This window comes from Ruditapes philippinarum, unplaced genomic scaffold (genome assembly GCF_026571515.1).
Source record: "Ruditapes philippinarum isolate M1 unplaced genomic scaffold, ASM2657151v2 ctg744_1_1_1_1, whole genome shotgun sequence".
In the NCBI taxonomy this organism is placed as follows: domain Eukaryota; kingdom Metazoa; phylum Mollusca; class Bivalvia; order Venerida; family Veneridae; genus Ruditapes; species Ruditapes philippinarum.
In genome coordinates, this window is record NW_026862771.1 from 139,217 (window position 1) to 167,198 (window position 27,982).

Here is a 27,982-nt window from a genome sequence, read left to right on the forward strand (position 1 = left end):
ACACACACACACACAGGTGAATCACTATATGCCACCGCATCGCAGATGCTGCGGTGGCATAAAAATACTTAAAAAAACTTTTTCCCTCAGTGAAATAAATACCATTCATCTGGAAAACTGATCCCATGTATGTTATATGACAATGTTGTAAATATATGACATAACAAACTGATATAAAATGAGCATTTTCCATATTTACATTATAATGTACAGGCATAAACGTATATATAAAGCATTTTCTAATAAAATATAAATTAAATACACCCACATTTGTATCAATATCTGACCAAGAATATTACATTGAAAATTATTAAGTTAGTCATGGGACTATGGGCATGTAGTACATTACCCAGTTAAACATTACACATGATCATTATTTCAGGAATTTTAGGTAGAGAGATAGATTGAGCAAAAACAGAATTTCCCATATTTGGGATTCATACTATCACCATAAAAGGACAATAAAGAGGTGATGTAAAAGACGGACTTAGGCTGTTGATGGTGTTGGCTATATTATGGGTTTAGTTGATAACAGTTCAATTACTTTCCTAATAACACGAAAGCGTTAATCATTTCACACCATACATGCAATCTATCAATATTATTCGTAAGTTATCTGGTCAGATATTGACACGTTTTTATACTATAAAACATATATCACAATAGTTTGTAATGGATTTAAACAAAGATCTATCTAATGTTAGTCCAACTGTTTGTACATTAGATAAGACATTCACATTCAGCTACTTTCAAGAGCATTTGTTCAAATGTTGTTGACTGCGGCAATTAAGTAAAAAATTCATTTGCATAATGGACAAAATATTCTTGCCACCGAGTGTGGCAATTGAGTACAAAACACATGTTTAACGGAAACAGCAATTTGGTAGTTTTTTAGGCATTTGTTCAATTGTTCTGCACTGTCACAATAATTTTTTATGTAATTAACACATCTATTAGATTAAGGTTGACATGTATAAGAATAGGCAAGTTGACACTAACAAGCACAATGCTTAAAGTAAGTATACACTATCTTGTTTCATAAACATTAACAAACAAGCATGACCAAAGTCAATGGCATGTAATACATAGATATCTGAGCAGTACATACGGACAAGTAATTTTTAACACTTTCAAAACAATAACATAAAAATAATAAATTCAATCCTACAAAGCATTAAATCATTGCATCACAAGTATGAAAATGTCACTGAAGCACCTCATTTTTAACGTAATTCAGACCATAAATTCATACCGATATCATAATACTGTGATATTTGTAGCTAGTTCTGTAAGTCACAGGCTAGTTTTATATCAAATGATGAAGCTTACATTGTGATTTCCTATCCGGACATTCTTTTTTCTGGCATTATGAGTACATATTATTGCATATATCATTTTAAAACTGGACGGTTCACATGATTCTTCTGTCATGTGACTTTTCGATTGGTTAAGAAAACCATGTTCTTTGTAACAACCATGATATATAGCTTCTCACACTTTAAAAAAAACTATGTTAACAATTTGAACAAAGTCCTTAAAGCATCCAACATCTGTACAGTAAACAATACATGTATTTCAGATTTAACATTAATATACATAAGTTTTAGAAACTTCAAATTTTAACAATTAAAAATTCACACAAAACAACAAAAAAATGAAACATGTTTCACCTTAAATATGTTTCATAAATGCAACCCTATTCATTTTGAATTAAATGTAACACAGTCAAGATGCGCTGGAATAATGAGGATTTCTTCACGACAAAACTTACAGTCACCTTAGTGCAATAACGTAATAAGTCCTTCTAAATTTAATAGCAGTTAATCAGTTATTGCACTAAAGTGATGGTACAATGTATACAACATATGAGGTCAATATCATTTACAAAATTGCTCAACCTAGAGGAATTCATATCATGATTTCAACTGCAATATCTATAACCCATAATGCAACATTTAATATCTTTAATCCATTAATATGGTATGGTGTCAATTATTTTGAGTATTGGATGCGAAACAATACTATCTCTTTTTATCTTTTGTTAGTAATAAACATTTTGCACAAGCCCCAAATTAATGATTAAATCTGCAATATGAACACATGTGTTTTTTTTCCAAGTCTTTATCAAGTAAAAAAGAATAAATAAACCCAAATTGATAATAAAATTGACTCCCCTATTTACAAACAAAATTAATCCCCCATAAAATAATCCACTACAGATTTTTTGACAACAGAAACAGACTTTAAGTTTTGTGCATAATAACTTGTGCATCAGGACATAAGACAGAAAGAGAATTGGATAGAAATGGGTATCCTATTTCAACATTACTTGTTTAACAAAATAATGTCTTTTACTTTGATCAATTTAACTTTCAAATATAGTTTGTAACAAAATAAATGGTAGGAAAACAAACATGTGACATGATTATTGAAAGTAACATTATGATAAAAAACCACATGAAAATGTCATATCAAATGATACAGATTCAAAATAATGCATTGTGATCTAAAAATCCTAAAAACCCAAAACTTTAACATAATCCTAAAAACATAAATTTGACAAGATCAAAATTACTAACTTCGACATGATTATAGAAACAAGCCATGTGACATGATCATAAGATATAAATTATATCACATAACCTTTATGGAAAAAGTATGAAACAATATGATTAAGAGAAATGTTATATAATGTGATTAAAGGAACAATTCATGTCACATGACATACTAGGGAAGAGTCATGTCACATGACATACTTTGAAAGTCATGTGACACACAAAAAGAACTATTCATGTCACATGACATACTTGGGAAGAGTCATGTGACACATTCATAGAAAGAGGTCATAGGACATATCATCATATAAAGAAACCATGTAACATGGTATATAAACATTTAACATGATGTATCAAATATTAAAAAATTCTCATACAATTTAATACAACAACAACAAAAATTTACAAGTAATCTTTATATTCAACCGAGACCTTGTTTAAAAAAAAGTGGGTGGGGGGCAAGTGTAACATGAAAATTGTACATAACATAATTATCCCAGATATTGATGAGATGATAGTAGATGAAAGTCGATGCATCATTGTAGATCACAGTGTGTTGATAGGATGTTTATGGGTTTTGTGCCGCCCGTTGATCATTCTGGAACATTGTATCTATTCCGTTCTCGTCCTTCTTCAAATCATCAGTTTTCTGAAAATATAATCATACATGTTTTATATATTTTAAATACATCAAAAATAAAATATTTTTTCTAAAATGCTAAAAACACATCATATATATTTAATAATTGATTTCAAAGAAGAAAACCATTTAATGTTGTTGTTGTTTTTTGTTAAAGAATAAAACATGCAAAATAGTCCATTTCACAAGCTTTACAAAAATGTTTGATATTTTTAATATGTCTAAAAAATCAACTTATTTTTCATTAAAAATAATGCAAAAAGTTTATATTTTAAAAAATACATAAGAATAAAATAGAAAGTTTGCTTGTGTGTGTATAATATTCATAGTAATTTTGTTTTCACTGAAAGAAAAGAAAAAAGCAAGCATTTTTTTTCTTGTTAAATAAGTAATTTAAAATAATTCAAATTAAAATAATAATAAAGAATGAAATTTGAAGAAAGGAAAACATTAAAAGTAATGTAAAACAATAAATCTGTGGCATATTAAAATTTTTAATAGACTAATATTTATAAAGAGAGAATTTATTATATGTAAGTTTTATTGCCAGCAAAATAAAAAGAAGCTAGCATTTATTAATAGAAAGTTATTCTGCAAGACTGCTATAGAATAATTTGAGCCAAATCCAATGATTTAAGTTCTTGTGGAGTCACAATTGACAGAAGCTAAATGATGTTGTGTGATATTTTATCATCTTGTTGTTGTCTAAATATCAACAAGGCAGCATGGTAAAATTTACGATAAGCCAAGGCTAACACTCAGTTTGTTAAAATAATACATGTATCAGTATAAACAAAATCATTCAGCCAAAATAAATTTCAATTTTCTATGACCACCTAGACAAAAATCGCTGGCCACGGCTCATTTATTAAATAATTCCTGAAAAAGCAATTTTAGTTAATACAGAAATGATAATTTATAATAATTAGATAAAACATAGTATTACAGATATATGAATAAAAGGGAGAGCTTTATTAATATATTGAATTTCTTCGTAAAAATAAAGGACAACCAAACTTTTCTTTTTGTATAAGGATTTATCTTCATGTTTCAAATAACTGAAACATAATAATCATGTGCATTTTGTATTTTCTTGTCTAAAATCCTTTAATTCACTGACATCACAAGAAAAAAATAACATGAAGTAATTTGCGCTACTCAAAAACATCATATAACTGTCACATACAGTTTAAACAAGGTTAAAATTCCCATAATAAAGGTAGAAATGAAATTCTGTTGCTATTGACAGGTAAAACTAAATAAATTTATGCTGTTCCAGATACAGTTTACCAGCTTTTGTAGGTGGCCACATTTAACTTGTACCATAGGTGTCTTAGCAACATTTGACCAGTGTTGTGGATCCTTACAATTAACAAATTTTGTGGCCACTTATGGTTAAACCAGTTTTATGAATAAATACAAGAAGACTGTTTCGAGAATGTCTACAGTTAAGAGTTTTTTAATATATACAATCAAACAGCTTTTAGGACATACTGGCACATGTCTATAATTCCCTAATGTGTTTACAGTTAATCAGTCATATATAGACGTTTGAAGTTAACCACCTCAACAGATGTCTGCATTAACCTAATATAGTCTACAGTTAACCAATATTCTTGGTGTCTACTTTCCACCAATCTATTGGTTGACTACAGTAGCTAAGGTCAGTTAAAATTGCTTTGGTTTCCAAATGGTGAGAATCATATAAATTTTATAGTTAACCAGTTCTGTGTTTGTACCAACACAGTTATTTAGTGTTTAGATATCATAACCAACAGTTCTTTCGGTATTCATCTAAGACCAGCTTATAGGTATCCATATATACTAAGTTAACCAGTTACCTTGGATATGTATAGTTAACCAGTTACCTTGAATATGTAAAGTCAACCAGTTACATTGGATATGTATACATAACCAGTTTATGAGGTATTATTTTACTCTAGCCTCTATTCACTTACCTTGTACCACTAGTTATGCTAAACAAGCAAAATTTAATAGTTTAAGGTACAATGATATATAATCTTAATCTTTTGATAATTAAATGTTTCTGACATTCCACATAATAAGTGCATAACTAATTCAATGTTTCTGCTATGTATAAACAATGCATGCATGCAACAATATCCTCTGAAAATAAGCATAATATATCTACATATAATTTCAGCAGAAATTAAAATGTTTTTTTTTTTTTTTAAGTTTGTCTCTGAATGTTTTTTTTTCAACCTATTAACTGCAAGGTGACATTATATTTGCCTGCATTATACCATATTAATCCCATTAATCAATTAACTGCTGTTCACAAATCTATCATAAAGGTTGTTAAGCTCGGTAGATTTGCCAGAATCGGTAACATATCATGCTAGGTGTTTTTGTGATTTCAGCAAAATAGTGATCTGTCCAAAGTCTTTCTTACATTGTAGTGAAACAATCAATATGTATTAAAACTGCTAAAGCAGTGCAGGCATAACACACAATTCTTGTGCAATATCAAAGTGCAAAATGGGGGGAAAATGATCAACACAGTTCTTTTGACTATTTTCATAGTTCTTTTGACTATATTCAGAACACTTTATTTTTAAGCTGATATCTTAACCGCACTGTCCCTAAGCCCTATATGCCTGTCGAAATAAATTAAGTCAATGACATATATGTTTTTAATAACATGATTTTTACATGCAATCTAAAACTGATTTGTTCATTACATAGTACATATTATGTAAAAAAAACAACCTATCATTGATGAACAACTTTTTCAAGAAAACCACATAAATAAATGAGTCAATACTTGAAAGCTGTTACAACAGTTCAATACAAGGCAATCATCATATGATCATTTCTTTACATTCATGTACACTAATGAATGATAGATTAACATTTCCCTGAATAAAAAACAGTCTGTTGCAGGACTTTGCTTCATTTCAGCAAAACAAAATAGCCACACCCTTAACTCTGTTACAAAAAAAATACCCATATTCTACTGGATATCTTACATGGTCATGGCCACTTCATATTAGGGTTATCAAGAAAAAACATTGAAGTTGGTCAGTCAGCAGTATAGAGCCTTGTCAGACTAAATGGATGTGGTGGTAGTTGTGTTGGTAGTTTTCACTCCAGATCACGCCACATTGAATTTACCAGAGCACAGTTCAGCCACCGCATCGTTCCTGGGCAGGCAGTCAAGCAGTTTACCAGTACTAGTTGCCTTCACTTTCGCAAGGAACTGATTACAGCAGGGTAAAGTATAATTGTAAAGTTTTTTGTCCAAATTTGCACTTATACTGTACTGTAAGTTATACATATATATTACGAAGGCTTTTGAACAAAATCTCGCACTCTGTACCAAATTTATATGATATTAAAATGAAAGAAATCAATTAATGTCAGTTATTTTTTAGTATAATTTTCTTGTTACGTCACTTTTATCATTTATATTTATATAAAAAAAAAATTTTTTTTCTTTTATCAAATAATTATGAGTATTACATGTCACTAAGAACTGATAAATTTCAAATACAGGACTTCAAGGTAATAAAATATAAATTACTTTTTCCTTCCATACATACAATGTAATAAAAGAAACATATCAAAAGCTGATAGCTCCTTGGAAAGAAAGAGGCAGGAATAACATATATGCTTTCTACAATGCATACAATGATTAATTTAAAAATACTTAAACTTAACACTAGAGTACATATAGAATGACAATCTATTGCAAAAGCTAACTTTTCAAGGACACAGATATAAATGAATAGGTAAAGCATGCTTATATTCAAAATTCATTCAGGATAAATAAATAATGCATATACATGTATATGTAATATGATTGTACATCCAGCAGAGCAGATTTTCATTATGTTGCTGCAGATTAAAATTAGGATTTAGCTTTAGTAAAAATATTAATGTTAGCCTAATTTTCATTATATTGATCAATATTATTTTGATGGTTTCTCAATGATACTGTTTAATAAACCACTTAAAGATACTCTTGATTCTTGGTTTAAACAGCAGACACATTGACCACTAATAAGTTACTCTTAATCCATCATTTAAGAAGCCGACACATAAACCACTAGACATTAAATTTTACTCTTTGTTGAATTATGATATTAAAATATACCAAAAAATTGGATTCTTATCCAACACAGAGAAAAAGGGAATCAATTCCATTTTGCAAAGAATCCATTACAAATCTTATATCAAATGAAACATAAACTTAGCAAAATTACTTGGTTTGACTATTGGTGTTAACTGTTTAGTCATTAAAAGCATGCATAATAAGTTTAAATTTTTAAGCATTTATGGAAATACATGACAATCTATATGATAAGTTAAGGATAACTAGATAGGGTATCTAAATATAACAACAAAGACATCAGGTAAGTTGTCTACGAGATGGAAGCATGCTGGATATGCTTTGTCCAATATAAAAATGTAACTGTACAAAGAACAAATGCAGAGTTAAGCCATACACACACTCAGAGAGAAATAAAACAAGCTGAAACAAGCTGAAATGAGGCTTTGTAAAAAATCTTGGAAATGTTGAAACATTCAGTGAGAAAAATCAGATACATACAAACTTAAATCTTCATTTAAAGTACGAAGAACAACTAGCAGGCAAGCAAATGTCTTTGAATCAATATAAAGACTCTTGTACAAAACAATCTTTTCCCACCTTCAATCATGGAGAGTCAGAGATATATCATGGCCTCAATTAACACAGCCTCAATTAAAACAGTCACCTTAAACTAGAAAAACACCTTAAAAGATAAAACCAAATACATGCAGAAAGTTTTATTTTGAGAGTTATTCAGCAAATACAGTAATCATAAGTAACTAACAAATATAGCACCAAAAACATTATCAGTCAATATAAGCACCTTAAAATGGAATGTTACCAGCATTGAAGAAACAAATCATTAGAATGTCTTACATATAAAAATTTTCAGTACCAAACGCAAACAACTCCCCTCCACCCCCCGACATACCGCTGCCCATATATGAGCCACAACACAGCAATCACAAACAAGTCTTGTCATGTAATACGTAAATCTTTTAAAGTATCTGGACAAAAATTCTTGTGAACAAAATCAAAATAATTTTGATTTTACAGCTAATCTATGCAATTAAACCATGGTCATAATTGTATTCGTAAAATTTTCACAAACCTCTATGTTATATAATGTACTAGCTAACAATTATCCATGCTTCCGAGGAGTAAGAAACTACATCAAAAGGGCATCATGAATTAATTCACAGGAAAAAAACTACAGAAAAGGGGCATCGTAAATTAAATCACAGAAAAAGTACAACAAAAAAATGGGTAAATACAATTCAAAATTTAAAAAAACTGACAAAGTAAAGTTACTTTAAAGGGAAAAAATTAAAAGAAAAAACAAAGGATTAAAGAGGGGGCTATTTATAGAGCCATAAACCATGTTTTTTAACAAAATTTCGATTTTGTATATAAGTCCCCCATACACACTTTCATTTATGATCACACAAAATTTTTTTAAACCTTGAATAACATTTTTTTGGGTCAGTTTGTGGAAATTTATTTGGCGAAAATTTATTAAAGCTTTTTTGATTCTTTTTTTTAAAAATTTTCCCGCTATAAAATATATTCAAAATACATAATATTTTTAATAGAAAACTCTTTAAAAAGGGGATTTTTTTCTAACTTCCACCCTTTCCCAATGCCCAATATTTTTGCAATTCTTATTTTTTTTTCATGGCATTCAAAAATCCCTCTAATCTAAATGATTCCCTCCTGTTCATAGAAGAGATAATAGACACAGTGCTGTATTTAATTTACAACAATAAAAGCTGCATTCATTACCTTATAAACACATTTGATGTAAAACATTATATAAATGTAATATTCTATTTCCATGAGTTACAACTCCCTTGTAAAACAAGAAGCTTCACCTTATGCTTATTAATGTATTTGATCTTTAGTTTTACTATAAATACATTATAATAAATAGCATAAATTAGCAATAGCCACTGACTTAACAATTGTTATGAAAAATTTGCCAAAAGAAATGATTTTATTGAAAAAGAAAATATGTAATTAAATAAGAATATATGTGAAGCCCAGGTATTTTTTTAGCCTTTAAACTCATACAATATATAATTTGTGAGCTAATATTTTGTGAAAGTGAATCCACATTCTAAAAACCCCATATCAAGTCCCAAAATTTATGATACAAATGTATAATGTTGTATATAAAAGCCACAGCAGAGAATTATTACACTAGTTAAACTCTGGACCAAATGTTATCAAAGCATCACATCATGACAATGCGTGGATGACATACTTTATCATAGTCGTAGTCACCATCGTTATCATCATCATCACCATCGTCATAATTGTATTCCTGGCCATCCTAGATATATATATATATATAGATACAGCAAATGAAACGAGATGACAGAAAGAGAAAAACAACAGAAATAGACAAACAGCCCAAATTGTGAAATAATATACATTTGTAATATTATTATTAAAATAGAAGTTAAGACATAAATTTTCAGCATTGCTTGAAGCTCTTTTTAAGTAACTTAAGTTCTAAATTCTATGATTTTTTTTTTTTTTAAATTTCTTTTCTTTCTATTTTTTTTTTTCATTACATTTTCTGTAAAGTTGAAGTAAGCAGGACTGGTTTACAATATAATTAAAGTTGTTTTTTTGTTTTTTTTTTGTTTTTGTAATAAGAGTGGTTTAAAAAAACATAAAAATATATATTGTTAGAAACAAGGAAGTTTTGACAATTCACGAATTCGAAAACCTAGCTAAACGCCGTTTTCCGGTACTTTCTGTACATAGCTCTGGGGAATTCGCCTAATGGAGTGTAATAGCGAACTCGATGTTTTCGACCTTTTTTAAAATTAAATTGAAATAAAACAGTTATTTCTTTATATACAAGAGGGCCATGATGGCCCTGGGGTCGCTCACCTGTACATAGGCCCCCAGGGCGGGGCTAGTTTAAACCAAAGGGCTTTTATTTGAACAAACTTGGAAGACACCCATTAGAAGATGTTTCATGATGTTAAGTTTTTACTATACACAAATAATGAAAAACAATGACTTAGCTCTAGCTCTTTGGGTTCTTTAAAAGAAGATTTTTAAGTTTTTACTCTATGTATATAGGGAAAATCAATGACCCCTGGGGCGGGGCCAATTTTGACCCCAGGGCTTTTATTTGAACAAATTTGGTAGACACCCATTAGAAGATGTGTCATGCTAAATATCTTAGCTCTAGCTCTTTGGGTTCTTTTAGAAGAAAAGATTTTTAAGTTTTTACTACAGGTATATAGGGAAAATCAATGACCCCCTGGGCTGGGCCAATTTTGACCCCAGGGCTTTTATTTTGAACAAACTTGGTAGACACTCATTAGAAGATGTTTCATGCTAAATATCTTAGCTCTAGCTCTTTGGGTTCTTTAAAAGAAATTTTTAAAGTTTTTACTAATATGCATATAGGGAAAATCATTGACCCCCTGGGGCGGGGCCACTTTTGACCCCAGGGCTTTTATTTGAACAAACTTGGTAGACACTGATTAGAAAATGTTTCATGCTAAAATATCTTAGCTCTAGCTCTTTGGGTTCTTTAAAGAAAATTTTTTTTAAGTTTTTACTATATGCATATAGGGAAAATCAATGTGACCCCCTGGGGCGGGGCCAATTTTTGACCCCAGGGCTTTTATTTTGAAAAAAAACTTGGTAGACATCCATTAGAACATGTTTCATGCCAAATATCTAAGCTCAAGCTCTTTGGTTTTTAGAAGAAGATTTTTTAAGTTTTTACTATATACATATAGGGAAAATCAATGACCCCTGTGGCGGGGCCAATTTTGACCCCAGGGCTTTTTTATTTGAACAATCTTGGGTAGAACACTCATTAGAAGATGTTTTCATGCCTAATATCTTTAGCTCTAGCTCTTTGGGTTCTTTTTTAAAAGAAGATTTTTTAAAGTTTTTAACTATATGCATATAGGGGAAAATCAAAGACCCCCTGGGGCGGGGCCAATTTTGACCCCAGGGCTTTTATTTGCACAAACTTGGTAGACATCCATTAGAACATGTTTCATGCCAAATATCTAAGCTCTAGCTCTTTGGGTTTTTTAGAAGAAGATTTTTTAAGTTTTTACTATATGCATATATGGAAAATCAATGACCCCCTTGGGCGGGGCCAATTTTGACCCCAGGGCTTTTATTTGAACAATCTTGGTAGACACTCATTAGAAGATGTTTCATGCTTAATATCTTAGCTTTAGCTCTTTGGGTTCTTTAAAAGAAGATTTTTTAAAGTTTTTACTATATGCATATAGGGAAAATCAATGACCCCCCTGGGCGGGGCCAATTTTGACCCCAGGGCTTTTATTTGAACAATCTTGGTAGACACTCACTAGAAGATGTTTCATGCCAAATATCTAAGCTCTAGCTCTTTGGTTTTTTTAGAAGAAGATGTTTAAAGTTTTTTCTTTTGGTTGCCATGGCAACCAGAGTTCTGCATGGAATGGAATTCTTTGAACAACTTTGTTAAGGCTTCACACAAGGAACATCCCTGTGAAGTTTCATTATGATCTGCCTTATGGTTTCAGAGGAGATGTTGTTTGAAAAGTGTGAACGGACAACGGACGACGTACGACGTACTACAGACGACAGACAACGGACGAAGAGTGATCCTAATAGCTCACCCTGAGCATATGCTCAGGTGAGCTAAAAAATAATTAGATATCATTGTTAGAATAATTCCATACAAAAAATAAAGTAAATACACAAGTTTACGCAGAAAATAACCTTATTTATTTTGGTAGATTCCACCACGTCTGTTTAATTTTATTGATTTTCATTTTAAACAATTTATTTTTTGAATAATTTGCAATAGATATTAAAGGAATATTGATAATTTTCAAAAACATCAATTTTCTTCACCTTAAACGGTTAAATAATAATAGAAAAATAGAAATATCACGTAACTGTGTTATGTACTTCATTTGGTGTAATTCCCCAGAGCTAAAACGGTAACGTACCGGAAAACGGTGTTTAGCTATGTTTTCGAAAAGGTCAATAATACCCATATAGAGCAAGTTGTCATTTCTGCAGTCTAAACAGTCTTTTTACTGTTTGCTGCTCAAAATAACCTTTAATTTGGTAGGATTTTCTCTCTAAAAATGAGAGTGTTGCTTTAGTAAGCAAATGTTTGTATTTACTTTTACTTCTTATAACTAATAGATGTCTTTACTTCTTATTACTAACAGAAATAATCTTACATTACCAGTTTCTTTATTACAGAGGAGTTAATTACGTACAGAAAGTTTAGTCTACACATTTTACCCAACAAAGTAAAGGTTTAATTTCCTTTTTAGTTACATTATGTTAAAATTAGTGAAGGAAGTCAAAATGCTACACACAATACATTTTCATGACCCCCTGATAGAATTATTAGGCTTTACTATATATTTGAGACAACCAGTTTTTTCTCTACTAGTAGTTGTTAAAATGTTGACAGGTTATTATTATATTGCCCATGATATATGAAAGTTATAACTAAAAAAAATCTACACAGTCTTAATTATATTATAACATTTCAAAAGTTTCTTTCTTATTGACATATGCAGTACTGAACCATGGAATCTTCTTATCAAATCAAGTCGAATCCATATTTTGCAGCAGCTGCTGTGTGTTATATGGATTATATCAATCTCGTGATTGTCCAATGAGAATCAACCTAACCTACATGCTGTGTTAATTAAAAAATATTTATTAACAGCAAAGAATTATCTTACAAGATGCCAAATGCCATCTTAGTGATCTCAATTATTTACAAGTACCTTATCAACCAATTTCTTTAATCTTGATGATTTATTTAAAGTTTATCATTGAATTTGATTGGTCTTAAAACTTTCATACAATTACAATTATTGACTACTTGTGGAAGATTTTTTTATTCTGTTTAATTCAAAGGTTTTATTTTACTACAAGGGCTGAAATTGTATAATATTGAGTAATTGTGTTCATACTTTTAATGTTTTTTTCTACAAAAGATTAAATAGTGCAAACATGTACAAACTAATCTCATCTTACAGTCCCTCAGGCTACTTATAAGATTGTATTGTATAAACAGTTGTAAGTGCTAAATACTTTTTCATCTTAATGCAAAATAATTGTGTAAAATATGCAACAAAGCAAAGCTTTAAATCATACACAAATAAAATTTCTCAAATTTACTAAATGTGAATCCTCATTATGATTTCATCATAACAGTTGAAATACAGTACATCAAAATCTTAAAATACTTCCTAAAAACTGATGCAGTTATAGGAAATTCCCCTACATGTAGGGAAAATCTTAAAACATAATTTATTCACCCTAGCAGCACTACCAAGTCTCATGCAGCCCAATGTGTATGTTAAACAGTCTATATGGTGTCACTATTCCCTACAGTTTTAAAATAAAAAATTTTTTAAAATTTCTCCTAAATTATAAAAAAGTGTTGTCAGATTAAAAGATAAAAAAGTTAAATTTTAAAATATTAAGCATGATAAGGGCAAAATTAATAATTTGATCACCGTTGAAAGGGAAAACATTTTATGTCAAAACAAATATGAGCTGCTCAGACAAAACCAACTAATGGTTCGCCAGCAGGATCCAGCATCCGTGCATTTATCAGGGCCATGCTTTTGCTTAAAAAACCCCTTAAAAAGTAGTGAACTGATAGCGAACAGCATGGATCCTGATCAGACTGCGCGGATGCTCAGGCTGGTCTGGATCCATGCTGGTCGCAAACCCATTTTGTTGGTTTTGTCGTGACGCGGCTCAAATATGTAATTTCTACAAGTACTTTGTCTTAAACCAAGCTTTGCCCTTGCCCATAGTATCACAGTGAGCACCTCTTTTCCGAACTAGTGTTTTAATTTGACCTATTTTCTACAAAACTTCTCATAGTTTTGCATCTGAAACAAATTTATTTTCAATATGTTTGCTATTTATTGTCAGCTATGAACATGTATTTATTTCATGCTGAATAAAATTAGTTATTTGTTGTATTTTCATGAAGTTTCATAATATTTAAAATTCTTGGTTAAATTTTGCTGTGAACAGTAATAACAAGGGTAAAAGTATGATATTAAAAACAAAATAATTTCACCAATGTTATAATGAATTTACTTTTGTTTCTCTTATCGATATCTAACACTTTTTGTTCTAACTTTTTTTAAGTAAACATACAATAATTAAGCAATGCAAGCCCTCATTGTGTAATGCATGGAATATAAGCAGTGCAAATTTCTCATGGTGCAAGTGCCTTTACCTTGTTCACTCTCAAGGTATCGTCGTCATCAGCTGCGTTCCTGTCAGCATTGGCGTCTTCATCATCGTCATAGTCACCATCTTCCTTACCATCGTTTCCCAATATACCATCACCAGCTGGAGTTTTGTCATCACCAACTAATTTAACCAGAAATAGTAAAATTTATCCCTCAACTATATCATAACCATTCTTACAAGGCATGACAATATGCGGAGAAAAATCATGATCATGATGCACTTGAATTGTAAAGCAGTTTGTATACAGAATCAAACAGAGTCAGCAATTTTTATATAATATCGCTGTCTGATTGCTTCTGAGGGATGACCAATTTTCCAGATTTTTATTTACCATTTATATCATAATAAACCAGTTGTATCATAATAGAAAAACATTTGGTAAGAATACTAGTTATGCAGAAATATATAATTTGATAAGACATACAGTCTGTAAATAACAAAAACTTTTAAATCCTTCAGAAGAGAATTTTCAAAACTTTCCATTACTTAATAGAAACTTCAAGTGATTTTAAACCTAATGAAAATGAGATAATGAACTGTCCCTTTAAAAAAGGAAAATTTCTCCATGATATATCATTAGACATCTATATTTCTCCACATAAAATCATGCTTTTTGTACAAATACATGCTTTAATAAAGTGTTAGTAAATTTTACACAACCTCTCAGTATGCTATAGAAACATAATTATAGTATATAGAAATGTATATAAGAATGTATTTGATGGTTGTTGATAAATCAAAACTTTTCAGTGCACTTATGTATATCTCACATAAAAGCTTTCCAGTTTTCTATATAATTGTTGTTCAGAACCTAAATATATTGTCCCTGATGAATCAAATATTGTAAAATTTAAACTAACCAATGAATTAGTTGCTTAAAAATTGAGAAAAAAACATCTTTTGAAAAAGAGATTCCAATCTGACTAATTAGTAGTAGTAACAAAAGAAATACTAACATATATAAATTTTAACAATTTTTAACATTTACAGGTGTATGCATGTTTCAGTTTCTTATATGAGTCTAGTTATGCATGATTATTAAAAATAATGTAATTGAGGATTGACCATAAAACTGAAGTTACTTGTATGAAATAAAGAAGGACTAAAAACAGTTTTGCTGTCAACCCTCAGTACTTATTCATCAGACCATGTAATTTTTATGTATTTGTCATATAAAGATCAAGACATGTATTTGAACTTGCACGGACAAAATCAATACAAGCTGTGCCTATGTACCTTACAAACCTTACCATAACATGTTGTAAGCTTGTTAATTTGGGCTAAGCAGAATGTAATACATGTATATTATCAGACATGATGGATTCTGTACCAGTCTAACCATGTTCTTACCAATAGAATCTGCCACTGATGTTAAACAAGACATTTGAATCATTATAGAGAAAAATGGAAAAGAAGCACATCATTTATGGCAAGATATAGCTGTCTTATTCTAATGTTGCTGCCCTGGTTACATCAGTGGTTTCATATTTTGTAACTGTGAACTCATATAAAAACAATTTGATAAATTATTCACAGACAGCAATGGCTTCCCATACCTCATTGAATAACAGCTTAACATTTATTTTAATGAGAATTAAGCTTGAAATATATATGAAACAATCCCTTTGAAATTTCTATATTTATTCTGCACTCATCCTTTGTAAAGGTCGTAAGACATACAGTAACATTCAAGCTTTATTTGTTTAGAAATGTCTGGGTTTTTTTAAATTATCGAGGTACATGGGGGCCCAATAGTAGTGACCATCAACTGAAAAGCTTCCTGATACAACAGAATTAAAAGCCTGTGGTGGGTTTCAAAACATACTCTAATGATTCCCAAATGATTTAAAGTCAGCTATCTTAACCACACTGGCCAAAGAAGCCTTACTTGAAAAATTCAGTATTCATAATATTATTATTCTCAAAATTTGAGGATATTCAACAAATATGCCTTTGACCTGCAAACTCTTATATATGTTTAAAAGATTTTGATATATACATTTTTATTCATCAGATCAGATTCACAGTTTCTTCATGAATATTTAATGCAGAAATGGTCTCAGTTGATCAAGTTCATTTGAGCCTTAAGTTGTTTATTAAATTTTAGTCTGATTCATCTTGTCCCAATACTAAATTATTGAACCTTGACCCTTGTTCTTCTATATCATTAATATGATTACTCGTAAATAAATAAGCTGATGAAGACATTTTAAATTTTTACCTTTTACCTTAAATAACAACAAATTCAAAGCTTCTGTTCCAAACTTACATTAACCCTAACGCTTAAAAGTTCACAACGTTATATTTATGGGTGATGGTCCATTAAACGTGAACAGTGTGAACTATGTAAATTATATGTATAGAAAAATAACATAATCTATAATAAATGTGTACATTAGCACAAAATTTTAAGACAGAAAAATTCATGTATAACATGAAAAATCATTAAATGTATTTAAAGTTACACTGTTAAAATGCAAGGTATATACATGATGTGCAATTGCAAATCTAGAAATAGTATAACATCATTATTTATTTTTCCTACCGCATTACTATATATATGGAATTGTCAACTATTATGGAATTTGATTACATAATGATATTATAGTAATTACATGTTCTTATAGGTCATATATTCTACCACCCTGGTGGAAATAAGGAATTTGGTTATATATCACAGGAACTGTAAGGAATGACTTCATATACCACAGGTCATATCATATATTGTAGAAACTTAGGACTTTTATTGTAGAAACAACTATATGGAATACAGTCATGTGACTTAGGTGATACCATTGCAAGACATTGAATTAGGAAAGGTAAAATACCAAAAATTTAGTTTTTAAAGGTAAGGTCAGTTATGAATGGAATCATGTATAAATACAATAAAAATGTTCATTATAAAGCTATGTGCAAAACATCTAAGCTTTGGGACATGTAATTTCAAATATGAAGATTTAAATTCACACTTTGTGCAATGTATATATCACATGTAGAGATCAATTAGTCCTTTCAATACCAAATTTTTTTTTAGATAAACTAAGTAAATACTTTAGAAATTCTAATTAAGACATGAAGGTCAAGATATTTTTCTCAACAGGGGAATGACATATAAACTTTTTGCAAAGATATACATTTGTATTTTGCTCTTGGTAACCATGGCAACCAAAGATCTTCATGGAATAGGATGACATGTATCTAAACAATTCTAATTGGGCTTCATTCAAGGAAAAATCCTTGAAAGTTTCATAAAAATTGACCCAGTGGTACCAAGAGATTTCACATTAAAAAGAAAATGTGAATATACTATACTATACTATGTATTACTACTACATATGCTGGAAGCTTGATGGACAGTGACCATATAAAAGCTCACTGATCCTGCCTATCTTGCACTATGTGTTAAGTGAGCTTAAGAATATCAATAAAAAAAAGACAATAATTTTCATTTGCAAAAATGCAGCTTAAAAATAAGAAAGCTAGATGATATACTAAAGTAAATGTCGTAATACTAATAAGAAGAAATGACCAATGATATATCATTTAAGTAAGTGCTAATATTGTGATAATTTGGACATACTATGAGGTTGAACGGGTATATTAGTATCAGTGGATTGCCCAGGATCTACTGCCACATTCAAAGGAATTTGGGAATTATCATTCTTAATACCAGGTTTTGTAGTTGTCCCTAATGTGCCCTTGGTTGTTGTTTTCGTTCCTGCGGCATCTGCTGTTGTTGTGTTAGCTATAAATACATGCATGCCACACGATGACAAAATGATGATAAAATGAAAAGAGGTAACATTTCAGGATGTAGAAACAACAGAAAGTTACCAGAAATATTTTCTGGGCACTATAATGGATTGATGAAATCAATGATTTGTGAATAATATAAACTAATGTATGTATTTAAAACCAGTCTATGCATCCAGTTCAGATGTTTTAACCAGTTAATAACAAGAGATGCCTGTAGGACAGCATGCTTGACTATCAGCTTGGATAATTTAACCTTTTTTCCTTCTACCAACTAGCACAGAAAAAAAACTTAAGTGTGACACTAACACCGGGGTGGGTACAATTACTCCCTATTTTTCGAATAATTGAGCTGAAAATGATAAAGTCTATCAAACAACAGTACTGATTATGTACCAATATGTAAGCATAATGTTCATGCTTAATAATAGTTTTATATTATTCTACAAACTTAATTCAAACTAATCTGGTTAACCATTATGGTATCATAATTATGGATGAACTATCTTACTAAATATCAGAGTCATTTTAGTTTGGCAAAGAAGAAAAGCAACAAAATAATTCCTCCCATTCTAGATATTCTAGCTAAAATTACTAAAATATCATTTTTCACCATCATAAACTATTTTTTTTCTAATTAAGTTTGCTTAAGTTTGCTGGCATTTGGCTGCGGTTCCTGTCTTCTGATGCCAAATCACAGCCACCATTGATAGAACCAAATTAAGTAACTTAGTAACTTGTAACTTAGCTTAGTCAAGTGCAACCAGGTTCCCCCTACAAACATGAAAAGCAGGACTCTGACTATCAAACCACTGCCTTGCTGAGACAGTCAGATGATAAAAGTTGAACATATACCTTGCTATTGTAGCACCAAAATAAAAAACCAAAGCATAGACCTAGTAGAAATAGACAAAAGGTATGCGTTACTTCCCTGATGATCCTCTGTGATTCCCTGGTGGTGGGGATAAGGTTTCCAACTGATCCGTACTTTCAGATCATCATAGTGATATGACACCAGTAATCTAAACAATGCTAATCAGATAATTTAACCTAAATGCCACAATTTCAGTAAGTCAAATACATGCTACATACCTTCACCCTGTTCAGCATTTTGTAATCTGTCTGCATCCAGTGCTTTTACATTATCTGGGTCATTGACATTACTGGCATCTTTCTTGGTTTCATCTACAGATGGATCCTGGTTCATGATAGGAGCAGGTCCAACCCCTGGCTGCTGGTTTAGGTCATCTGTCTGGACATTTGTATCAGCTGCTTGTGCTTGTTGATCGTATGGTTGCTGCTGTTGCTGGTCAACAGGTGCTTCCTGTTGCTGCTGAACATCTACTGGAGTTTGTTGTTGGTTGTCAGAAGGTGCTTGTTGTTGCATGGTGTCAACTGGTCCCTGTTGATGTTGCTGCTGCATGGTGTCATCTAGTCCCTGTTGTTGTTGCTGCATGGTGTCAACTTGTCCATGTTGTTGTTGTTGTAAAGTGTCAACAGGTGCTTGTTGTTGCTGTCCATCTACCGATGGATTTTGTTGTTGTTGTTGTTGTTGAGTGTCACTTGGCTGTTGTGGTTGTTGCTGATCCAATGACTGTTGTTGCTGTGTATCTACTGGTTGTTGTTGTTGTTGTTGAGGGTCCAAAGCTTGCTGCTGCTGTTGTTGTTGTTGTTGTTGCTGATCCTGCTTCTTCAATGCACTGAAATATCACAAACAAACAAAATCTATAAAATAATACATGTTAAGACTAACCATTGCTGACTTGATTGATGGCCATTTCTCAAATGTCAATTCTAGGCCATTTGTGAATACTGAATTGAAATTCATAAATAGCAATGTCAGAAATACAATTACAAGAGCATGTGTATGTAATTAAACAAAAATATAATAAGATGCATAAAAACTTAAATGTTTCTTTAAATATTTATGAAATGCATTTGTTTTCAAAGCAAAAATGGACAGATTGTATGCCTTTGTAATCTTTCAAAGGTATTACTGTTTATTGTCTGATAAACATCCTTAGGGCATTACATATTCCTAAAATATGATGTTAATTAAAGTACAAAATAAGTTAAATGAATCTTTATTGTTTTTATAAACTCACTCTTCTTTTTATCTCTAAAACAAGAGATGGGGAATAGGGGAACATCTATAAGGGGAGAGTTGTTTAGTAAAGAATATACGAAAATTGTACAATAGATAAGAGGACCATAATGTTTATAATCTTTATCACTATCATAAACTCAACAGCTCAGTTAGATAACTTAAGAAAACTGATGAGAGCTCTCACAATGCCATTCAAACCAGTGATTCAATACAGCTATCATTATCTATTCACTTGTACACAGATATAAGATATGATAACAGCATGTATTTCATTCAGATTTCTTATGTTTAGGTAATTACTTTGCAACAGTACTTATAATAAAAATAGTAAACTTTCCAGTATAAAAATTTCAGTAAATTTTGCACTTAAACAGTGCCTTTGTCTTCTTTATATGGTATATGTACCAATAAACAGACAAATTCCAAATGACAACAAAAAATCATAAATTGAATGGTGCGATAAAAAGTTCTGACTTCAGTGTGACATGTACAGGAAGGGGATCAGCATCAAAGTTCAGCACAAAATTAGCCCTAAATACAAATTTACTGTCAATGTTACTGTGATCAAATTGACTTTTGATCAACTGACCTCTTCTAATGGCTATAGGTCAAAACATTCTTCAGTAATTGACAATACAAAGTAATGTTGTCAGTGTCACTACGACCTTGACCTATTTAGGCCAGTCTTCTACAGGCCAAACCTCCCAACAAAAGATGAGGCTCAAGTTCTCTTGCTATTAATTGAACAATGCCTTGTCCTCAAGTGACATATGCATAGAAAAATAACTTACATCTTTGAAGGAGAGCATAAAAAATTTACAGTATATATCTTCTTGGATATTAAAATATCAAACAATATTACAAACTTACTCTTGATCCATCTGTGAAGCTAAACGTGAAATCTGATCTTGGTAGCTTCCTAAATTGATGTTGGCTTTATACATACTGATGAGGGGCAGAGCACCTACAACTTTGTACATGTCCTCAATTAAACCATCTCTCTCCTTGTTAATAAATCTGTCACAATCACTGAAACATTAAAAATAGTTAACAATCAATGAAACAGCATGCACTGAGTAAAACATATATAACTATTTTAAAATAATAATAATGATGTTATGTTATTAAGTAGATATATTTCTTGCATAGCAGACTGGCATTTCCGTTAGTTTTACCCATGCCGGAAATTTCATCTGGCATGGGGGGTGCCAGATGAGTTGCGTGCTGTACAATGGCACGCTTAGGATGACGTCATTTTACCGTTATGAATAATGTTGCAATTTCATACGCTGTTGTAAGAAAGTAGTTACGGTTGCCATGATATAAATTTCCATTGAAAGTAAAGATAAAGAATTTGAAATATAATGGAATATGGTAGAATATGCAAGAAAAAATATCTGACATATGTTTGCGGTTCGGATCGGAATATCCGCCCCTCGGTTACCCGCCCATGGGCGGGTCACCTCGGGACGTATATTCCGATCCGAACCACAACACATAACAGATATTATTAATATTATATAATTACGCTTTACCTTATTTAAATAAATAAGTTCATTTCCTGAACTTACCAGCACAGGTGACAGGAGAAAAAATGGCTGTGACCAGGGAAAATCATTTGGCCAATAATTTCCCAGGTCTTATTTTTGCAAAACATCTCATAAAATTTCTATGATAGAAACTTTAGGAATTCACAATTGATTGATTTATATCATTTTCTGAAAGATAATTAAATGGCTTGAAAACATCTTGATTAAATTTTTAAGAAAAACTGGAGGGGGGGTGGGGGACATGTAATCATGAAGATACAGAACCTTATTTTTAACCCTTACCATGCTAAATATCATTAATAAACTTGTCTGTCTTTTTAACTGGACCAAAAATCATTCATGATAAAGTATTATATATTAAATATTATTTAAGGAAAATTTCAAACTATGCAGAAACTGAATAGTGAACAAAAAATGCACACGATGATCAGACAGCACAAATGTATCGCCTGATCTTGGTCTGCACTGGTAGAATGTATTGCTGCTAACAAGGGTTAAAAAGATTTGACTTCAACCAGTCTGAATGTAAAAAAATTATATGCAAACAAACATACCTTCTGCCACATTCTCTATTTTTATGAACCTCTATGTCAGCTGAAAACAAAGCAATGTTGTATTTTTTAATACATGTATGTATGATGAAAAAAAAAAATAGCAGGAAAAAACTAAACTGTTCCATAAATCATGGTTGAATTGTAACATTCTGAATGTCATAACAAATCTACACATATGTAGAAGGTTCATATGCACACCAGAAAGCGATGTGTACCTTGTCCCATTATATGCACCAACAATAAATATAATGAAAGTTTGGCTGAAAATCCCACAGAAATGAAGGAACTGCACAAAGATGTTCCTGTATATTACTAGTGTTAAATCAAGCAAGGAATAGCGGGCCTCCCCCATTTTTAATCTTGACCACACTGCCCAAATCAGCGCCATGCTGCCTTTACACAGGTCAGAAATTATAATCAATCGTTCACAGCAAACTGTTTTCAGTTTCAAAATGCCACATAATTTGTCAATTTTTTATTACAATTTTATAACTGCGCTTTTTTTTCCACAAAATGAACAGACTCAGACCCCTTCACAATTTTGAAAAAAAATGCCCTGAATACACTCAAATTCATTCTAGCATGCTAAAAAAAATGAATAGATTGATAACATAAAAAGATACCTCGCAACTGCTCCACTTCTTGTTGGAGATTTTTCTTATCTGTTTCACATGCAGGCTGAAACAAGAAAATCAAAGTTATACACTTTTGTATTCTGTGTTTATAATAAAAACTAGAACTGTGTCCAAAGGACACGGATGCCCCCACTGTATATAGTTAAAATATCAACAAAGGGCCATAATTATGTTAAATTTGGTCACAGCAAAAATTCCTTCCTTTACTACTATCTACACATTAAAGGTTGTTCATCCCTGGAAGTTTAAGCAAAATCTGCCATCCAGTTTAAGAGGAGTTGCGTTCACAAAATTTCTATATGGTATATAGTGAAAAAATCAACAAAGGGCCATAATTCAGTTAAATTTGATTGCAGCAAAAATTCCTTCCTTAACTACCATCTACACATTAAGGTTGTTCATCCCTGGAAGTTTAAGCAAAATCTGCCATCTGGTTAAAGAATAGTTGCGTTCACAAAATTTTTACATAGTATATAATGAAACAAGAGCTGTCGGTAGGACAGCAACGCTCGACTATTGTAAGTGCTTGATAGTAAAAAAAAATGCTTGATACAGTTACCTCCTCCTGTTTACAGGTTGGGGTAATGATGGTGAACAAGTGTGCAAAGTTTCAAAGCCATATGTCAATGAACTTTGAAAATATTTGAGGTATTACAAAAACTTTAACATAAATTCTAAGTCGAAAAAGGGGCATAATTCTGTCAAAATGCTTGATAGAGTTACCTCCTCCTGTCTAAAAGTTGGGGTCATGATGGTGAACAAGTGTGCAAAGTTTCAAAGCCATATGTCAATGGACTTTGAAAATATTTGAACTATTACAAAAACTTTATCATAAGTCGTTACGCCGACGCAGACACCGACGCTCGGGTGACTGCAATAGCTCTACTTATTCTTATCGTTAGTCAAGCTAAAAACCAACAAAGGGCCATAATTCTGTTAAATTTAGTCGCAGCAAAAATTCCTTCCTTTAATACCATCTACACATTAAGGTTGTTCATCCCTGGAAGTTTAAGCAAAATCTGCCATCTGGTTTAAGAGGAGTTGCGTTCACAAGATTTTGGGACGTACGGACAGACGTACGGACATACTTTCTTACCAGAGATACATAATGGGGTTTTCTTTTGTTATTTCTTTTGTTCTTTTTAACCCCACAATGCAGAAAATAACCCCACAAGAGAAACGGAATGAATGACATCAAAGACATCTATTGTTATGAGAACAATAGACCAAACCCCATTATGTAGCTCTGGTTTGTATGGACGGACAGACGTACGGACGTTCAAAAATTTTGAGTTTAGGGGCTATTTTCTTTGTTATTTTCTTTGTTTTCTAAAGGGCTACTACCCCATAAACCCTTTGATCACGGAATAAACCTATTGTTCTCTTTTGTTCTCTTTACTGTTATATAGCCCCTAAACCCAAAATGTTTGCTCGGAGGGACAGACGGACGGACCGACAAGTGCAATGCTATATGCACCCCACTTTGTGGGGGCATAAAAATTGATTTTAATATGTTTAACACTGATGAACTTGAAGGCATATAGCCGAAATGTACAGTTTGTATGAAATAAATAATTACTGAATGTTCGTGTTGTGGCTTGTCTGTTTGATAACAAATAATGCTTATATGAATACTTTGAAATTCTTTTCTCTTCAGATTTCAATGCTAAGTTTTTTTCATTTTCTCTATCAATAAAAGTAATGTGATCCATGGCTTCCAGCTAAATTACAAATTTTTCAGACAAGCTGGGAAAGCTCTGCCATAATTGGAAGTCACACTGTATATTTGGTAAAGAAGGAAAAAGATGTATTCAATTTTGGAGTAAAGCCAAATCAAAGAAATTCTTTCCGAAGCACCCTATACCGGCCCCTGGGATTAAAAGAAAAAAGCCTGAATACACCCATAAACACTTTCAATATGATCTACGTAAATAACCAAGGTATATCGAGTGAAAGATACGAGTTGCTTCCCTTATCTTCGAGTAAAATCGATACCGCTTATGCTAAAACAATACAAAATAAACTGTTTTTAAACCGCTAGTTTGTTGTGATTAAAAGTCTGATTTTAAAATGTATTACACCAATAGAAAGCTTTGGATCTTAGCTTCATCACAGTATAAACTTCAACACATCTTTTGACTCCAAAGTATTAAAATTAACTGTTAAACCTAACATATGTTAGACCATTTTACATATGATTTATACAGTGAGACACGCAACCCGTTATCTTTACTCAAAATACTACTGATAAGAGTTGCCTGTCATCTGCTAGTTCTGAAAGTGTTTATCGGTGTATTCATTCATATAAAATAATTTAAATTTCTGATTAACATGAGAGTTTAGTAGAGCTTCTGAAAATGTATCACTTACAATATTAATATGATCACCTTGATTGTATCATAATCATCATGCAAGTACAGTATACATGTAGTTATATGATACAGAATTATTATACGCGGAAAGTCCGAGCGGGGCCAAAGGCCCCGCGAGGGCTGTAGCACTCTTAGATAACATGTATGACGCGTATCAATTCAAATGAAATTAAATTCAAACTAAATGAAAACTTCAAAAAAAATATATCCTATACCTAATGAGCTGTGAAAAAAGTCCTTAGTTACATGGGCGCCGCCATTTTGAAATCCCTTTGAGCTAAATATGTATTGATATCAGAGCGCTTTAAATGAGCGTCTGCATAATTCAGACTATTGCTAGCAAACGCATGCTAAGTACCACTTCCGGTGAAAGAATGATGTACAAAATCAGAAAATAAAACTACATTTCATTGATAAGAATTATAGTAACAATTATAATATAAATATAAAAAGTTTCTTTAACATATCATTTTTGATAAATTAGCACATTAAAAATAACGTTAAAACAACAATTGTGATTAGAGATTAACAAAAATGGCGGACGGGATTTTCCGAACGCCGACGCATGCGCAGAGGTTCCCCTTTATGTTCGGAGATTTTGGGAATATTCTGAGCGCTCTTATGATAGGTTGAACACCACAAATTTATTTGTTTTTGTTTATGGTACAAAAAATCTTCAAGAAAGAACTGGTTTACATGTACCAGGGCTCAAGCTAGTGGGCGATTCGGGCAAAATAGTCGCCGAATTCCGTCTGACTTCGCCGACATCCTACATGAAAGCGAAGATGAAGTCGCCCGATTTTATTGATCCATTATTGAAAATTACCAACAATAACTGTGAATAACATGTTGTGTGTGTTTGCTTTGTTTACCCCTCGCCACCGGAAAAAAGGGACTGTCATGCATCTCAATCAACGCGAAACGTCATTAAATCCGTTTGTTTACCATCATGTCATAAAAGTCTAATTAACAGACACTCGAGGAACAATTAGACTCCGCCCACGGCGAGATTACCGATACGTGCGAGAAACCATATCGTAATTCACGTTTTTTAATCGAGGCGACATTATTAAACCAATCATTAAAGCGCTAACATACAACTACCGTAACAATTATTTATGATGGACGGATCAAACGTCAATTAAATTTTCACTATCGAGTGATTGTCAGAATTAAGAGGACCGCTCGACATATAACTGCAACGGTAATTTTAAATGAAAGTTATGATAACCTTTTTTGTCGACGAGTTAAATTTGATAAAATTGACGGCGTATTACACTGTAATTTATTACAAATGAAGTTAAATTCAAGATCGTTTTTCTTTCGTTATATCTACTTTCATTTTCTTTACAACATAGTGAATATGAATATAATGTCTGGCGCAAGCTTTTTAATAGTAAATCAGAAGGGAATAACTGTTAATCCACCCATGATATGATCCATGATAGGAATCAACTATGGCTTTTTTATCTTCATTTAATGCAATGGTTGCATTACATGATACTCATTCTAATTACTTGTTTCAAACTACTTTTAAATTAAAATTGAATATTCTGTTGTAACACAAATCCAATTCATTTAATAAGACATGTACAGTGAGTCAACATAATTGCGATAACATACAACAAACATCGATAAATGAATCTCCTCACTTCTCCCTAAAATCTCCCCACTTCTCCCTAAAGCAGCTGGAGGGAGAAGTGACTTCTCCCTAAATTTTGAACCTAGCTTGAGCCCTGATGTACACTACTATGTTATGCTAAAATCATAATTCATAGGAGCTTTCCGCGCCATAGGTAGCACCTAATTTCATATTATTTAGATTCAGACAAGATGAACGTAATTTGTAATGTCCCTAAATGTTGGTCTCTAAATCAAGGTGGTCACAAAGCCGCTTTTTACTGTACATCAAGGCTTTAACTGTTAAATCTTTCACCAAATTGGATTCTCTATCTAAATCAAAGATATTACTTTGAAACCAAATAAGTACTCACAAGCTGTTGGTCCCTGACACCTCGTACTTCATTCTCTAGTTCCATATTTCGTTCTATAGATGCCTGTTTTTCTTTTTCTAGATTTGCACGGTCAGCTTCAGCTTTAGCAATAATCTCCTTTTGAGAATTCATCTGAGTCTCTAGTTCAGATACTTTATCAGATATTGCCTCACTTCTTTTTTCAGCAGACGTTTTCTTAGCATTTACTAAACGAAGTTCACTCTCAAGTAAGACAATTTCATTTGCTTGTTCGCCATTTCGGGAAGATAAGCTCCAGTAATTAAAGCCTAAAATCACCAATGCAACGAATAAACCGATAGCAAGGAATGGAGGGGATCGACCCGCGGGTCGCATATTGCCTCTTCCATTTGCAGCCATTGAACTTACTTACTTAATGACACTTGAAAAGAATTCTACACGTAAAAGAAGATCGATTTCGATGAGTTGTCAACCACGGATGTTTCTTCCTGTGCGGTTGTTATTATATCTA

General features: G+C 31.7%; 1 protein-coding gene across 6 annotated transcripts; it reads right to left on the reverse strand.

Moving 5' to 3' along the window:
- Positions 1 to 1,513: 1,513 nt before the first annotated feature.
- On the reverse strand, positions 1,514 to 27,982 carry LOC132720147 (UPF0746 protein DDB_G0281095-like). 6 transcript variants are annotated; one of them, XM_060704182.1, is made up of 10 exons: positions 27,493 to 27,982; positions 23,115 to 23,169; positions 22,492 to 22,531; positions 21,258 to 21,416; positions 19,373 to 19,980; positions 18,108 to 18,272; positions 14,511 to 14,647; positions 9,513 to 9,581; positions 5,154 to 5,171; positions 1,514 to 3,204 (listed from the first exon to the last, which is right to left on the reverse strand). In XM_060704182.1, the coding sequence occupies exons 1-9, from the start codon at positions 27,868 to 27,870 to the stop codon at positions 5,163 to 5,165; spliced, it is 1,620 nt and encodes a 539-aa protein (XP_060560165.1). In that variant the 5' UTR covers positions 27,871 to 27,982; the 3' UTR covers positions 1,514 to 3,204; positions 5,154 to 5,162. The 6 variants fall into 6 exon arrangements, with proteins under 6 accessions (XP_060560165.1, XP_060560166.1, XP_060560167.1 ...); XM_060704183.1 differs by lacking the exon at positions 5,154 to 5,171 and having other exon boundaries at positions 18,198 to 18,272; XM_060704184.1 differs by lacking the exon at positions 9,513 to 9,581.

Excerpts from the sequence above, each read along its gene's own strand:
- LOC132720147 (XM_060704180.1), bottom strand. The coding sequence starts at position 27,870 with ATGGCTGCAAATGGAAGAGGCAATATGCGACCCGCGGGTCGATCCCCT. Across the intron at positions 18,273-19,372 it reads AAATGCTGAACAGGGTGAAG|CTAACACAACAACAGCAGAT; the intron begins GTATGTAGCATG and ends ATGTATTTATAG. Across the intron at positions 14,648-18,107 it reads TATACCCGTTCAACCTCATA|TTGGTGATGACAAAACTCCA; the intron begins GTATGTCCAAAT and ends TGGTTAAATTAG.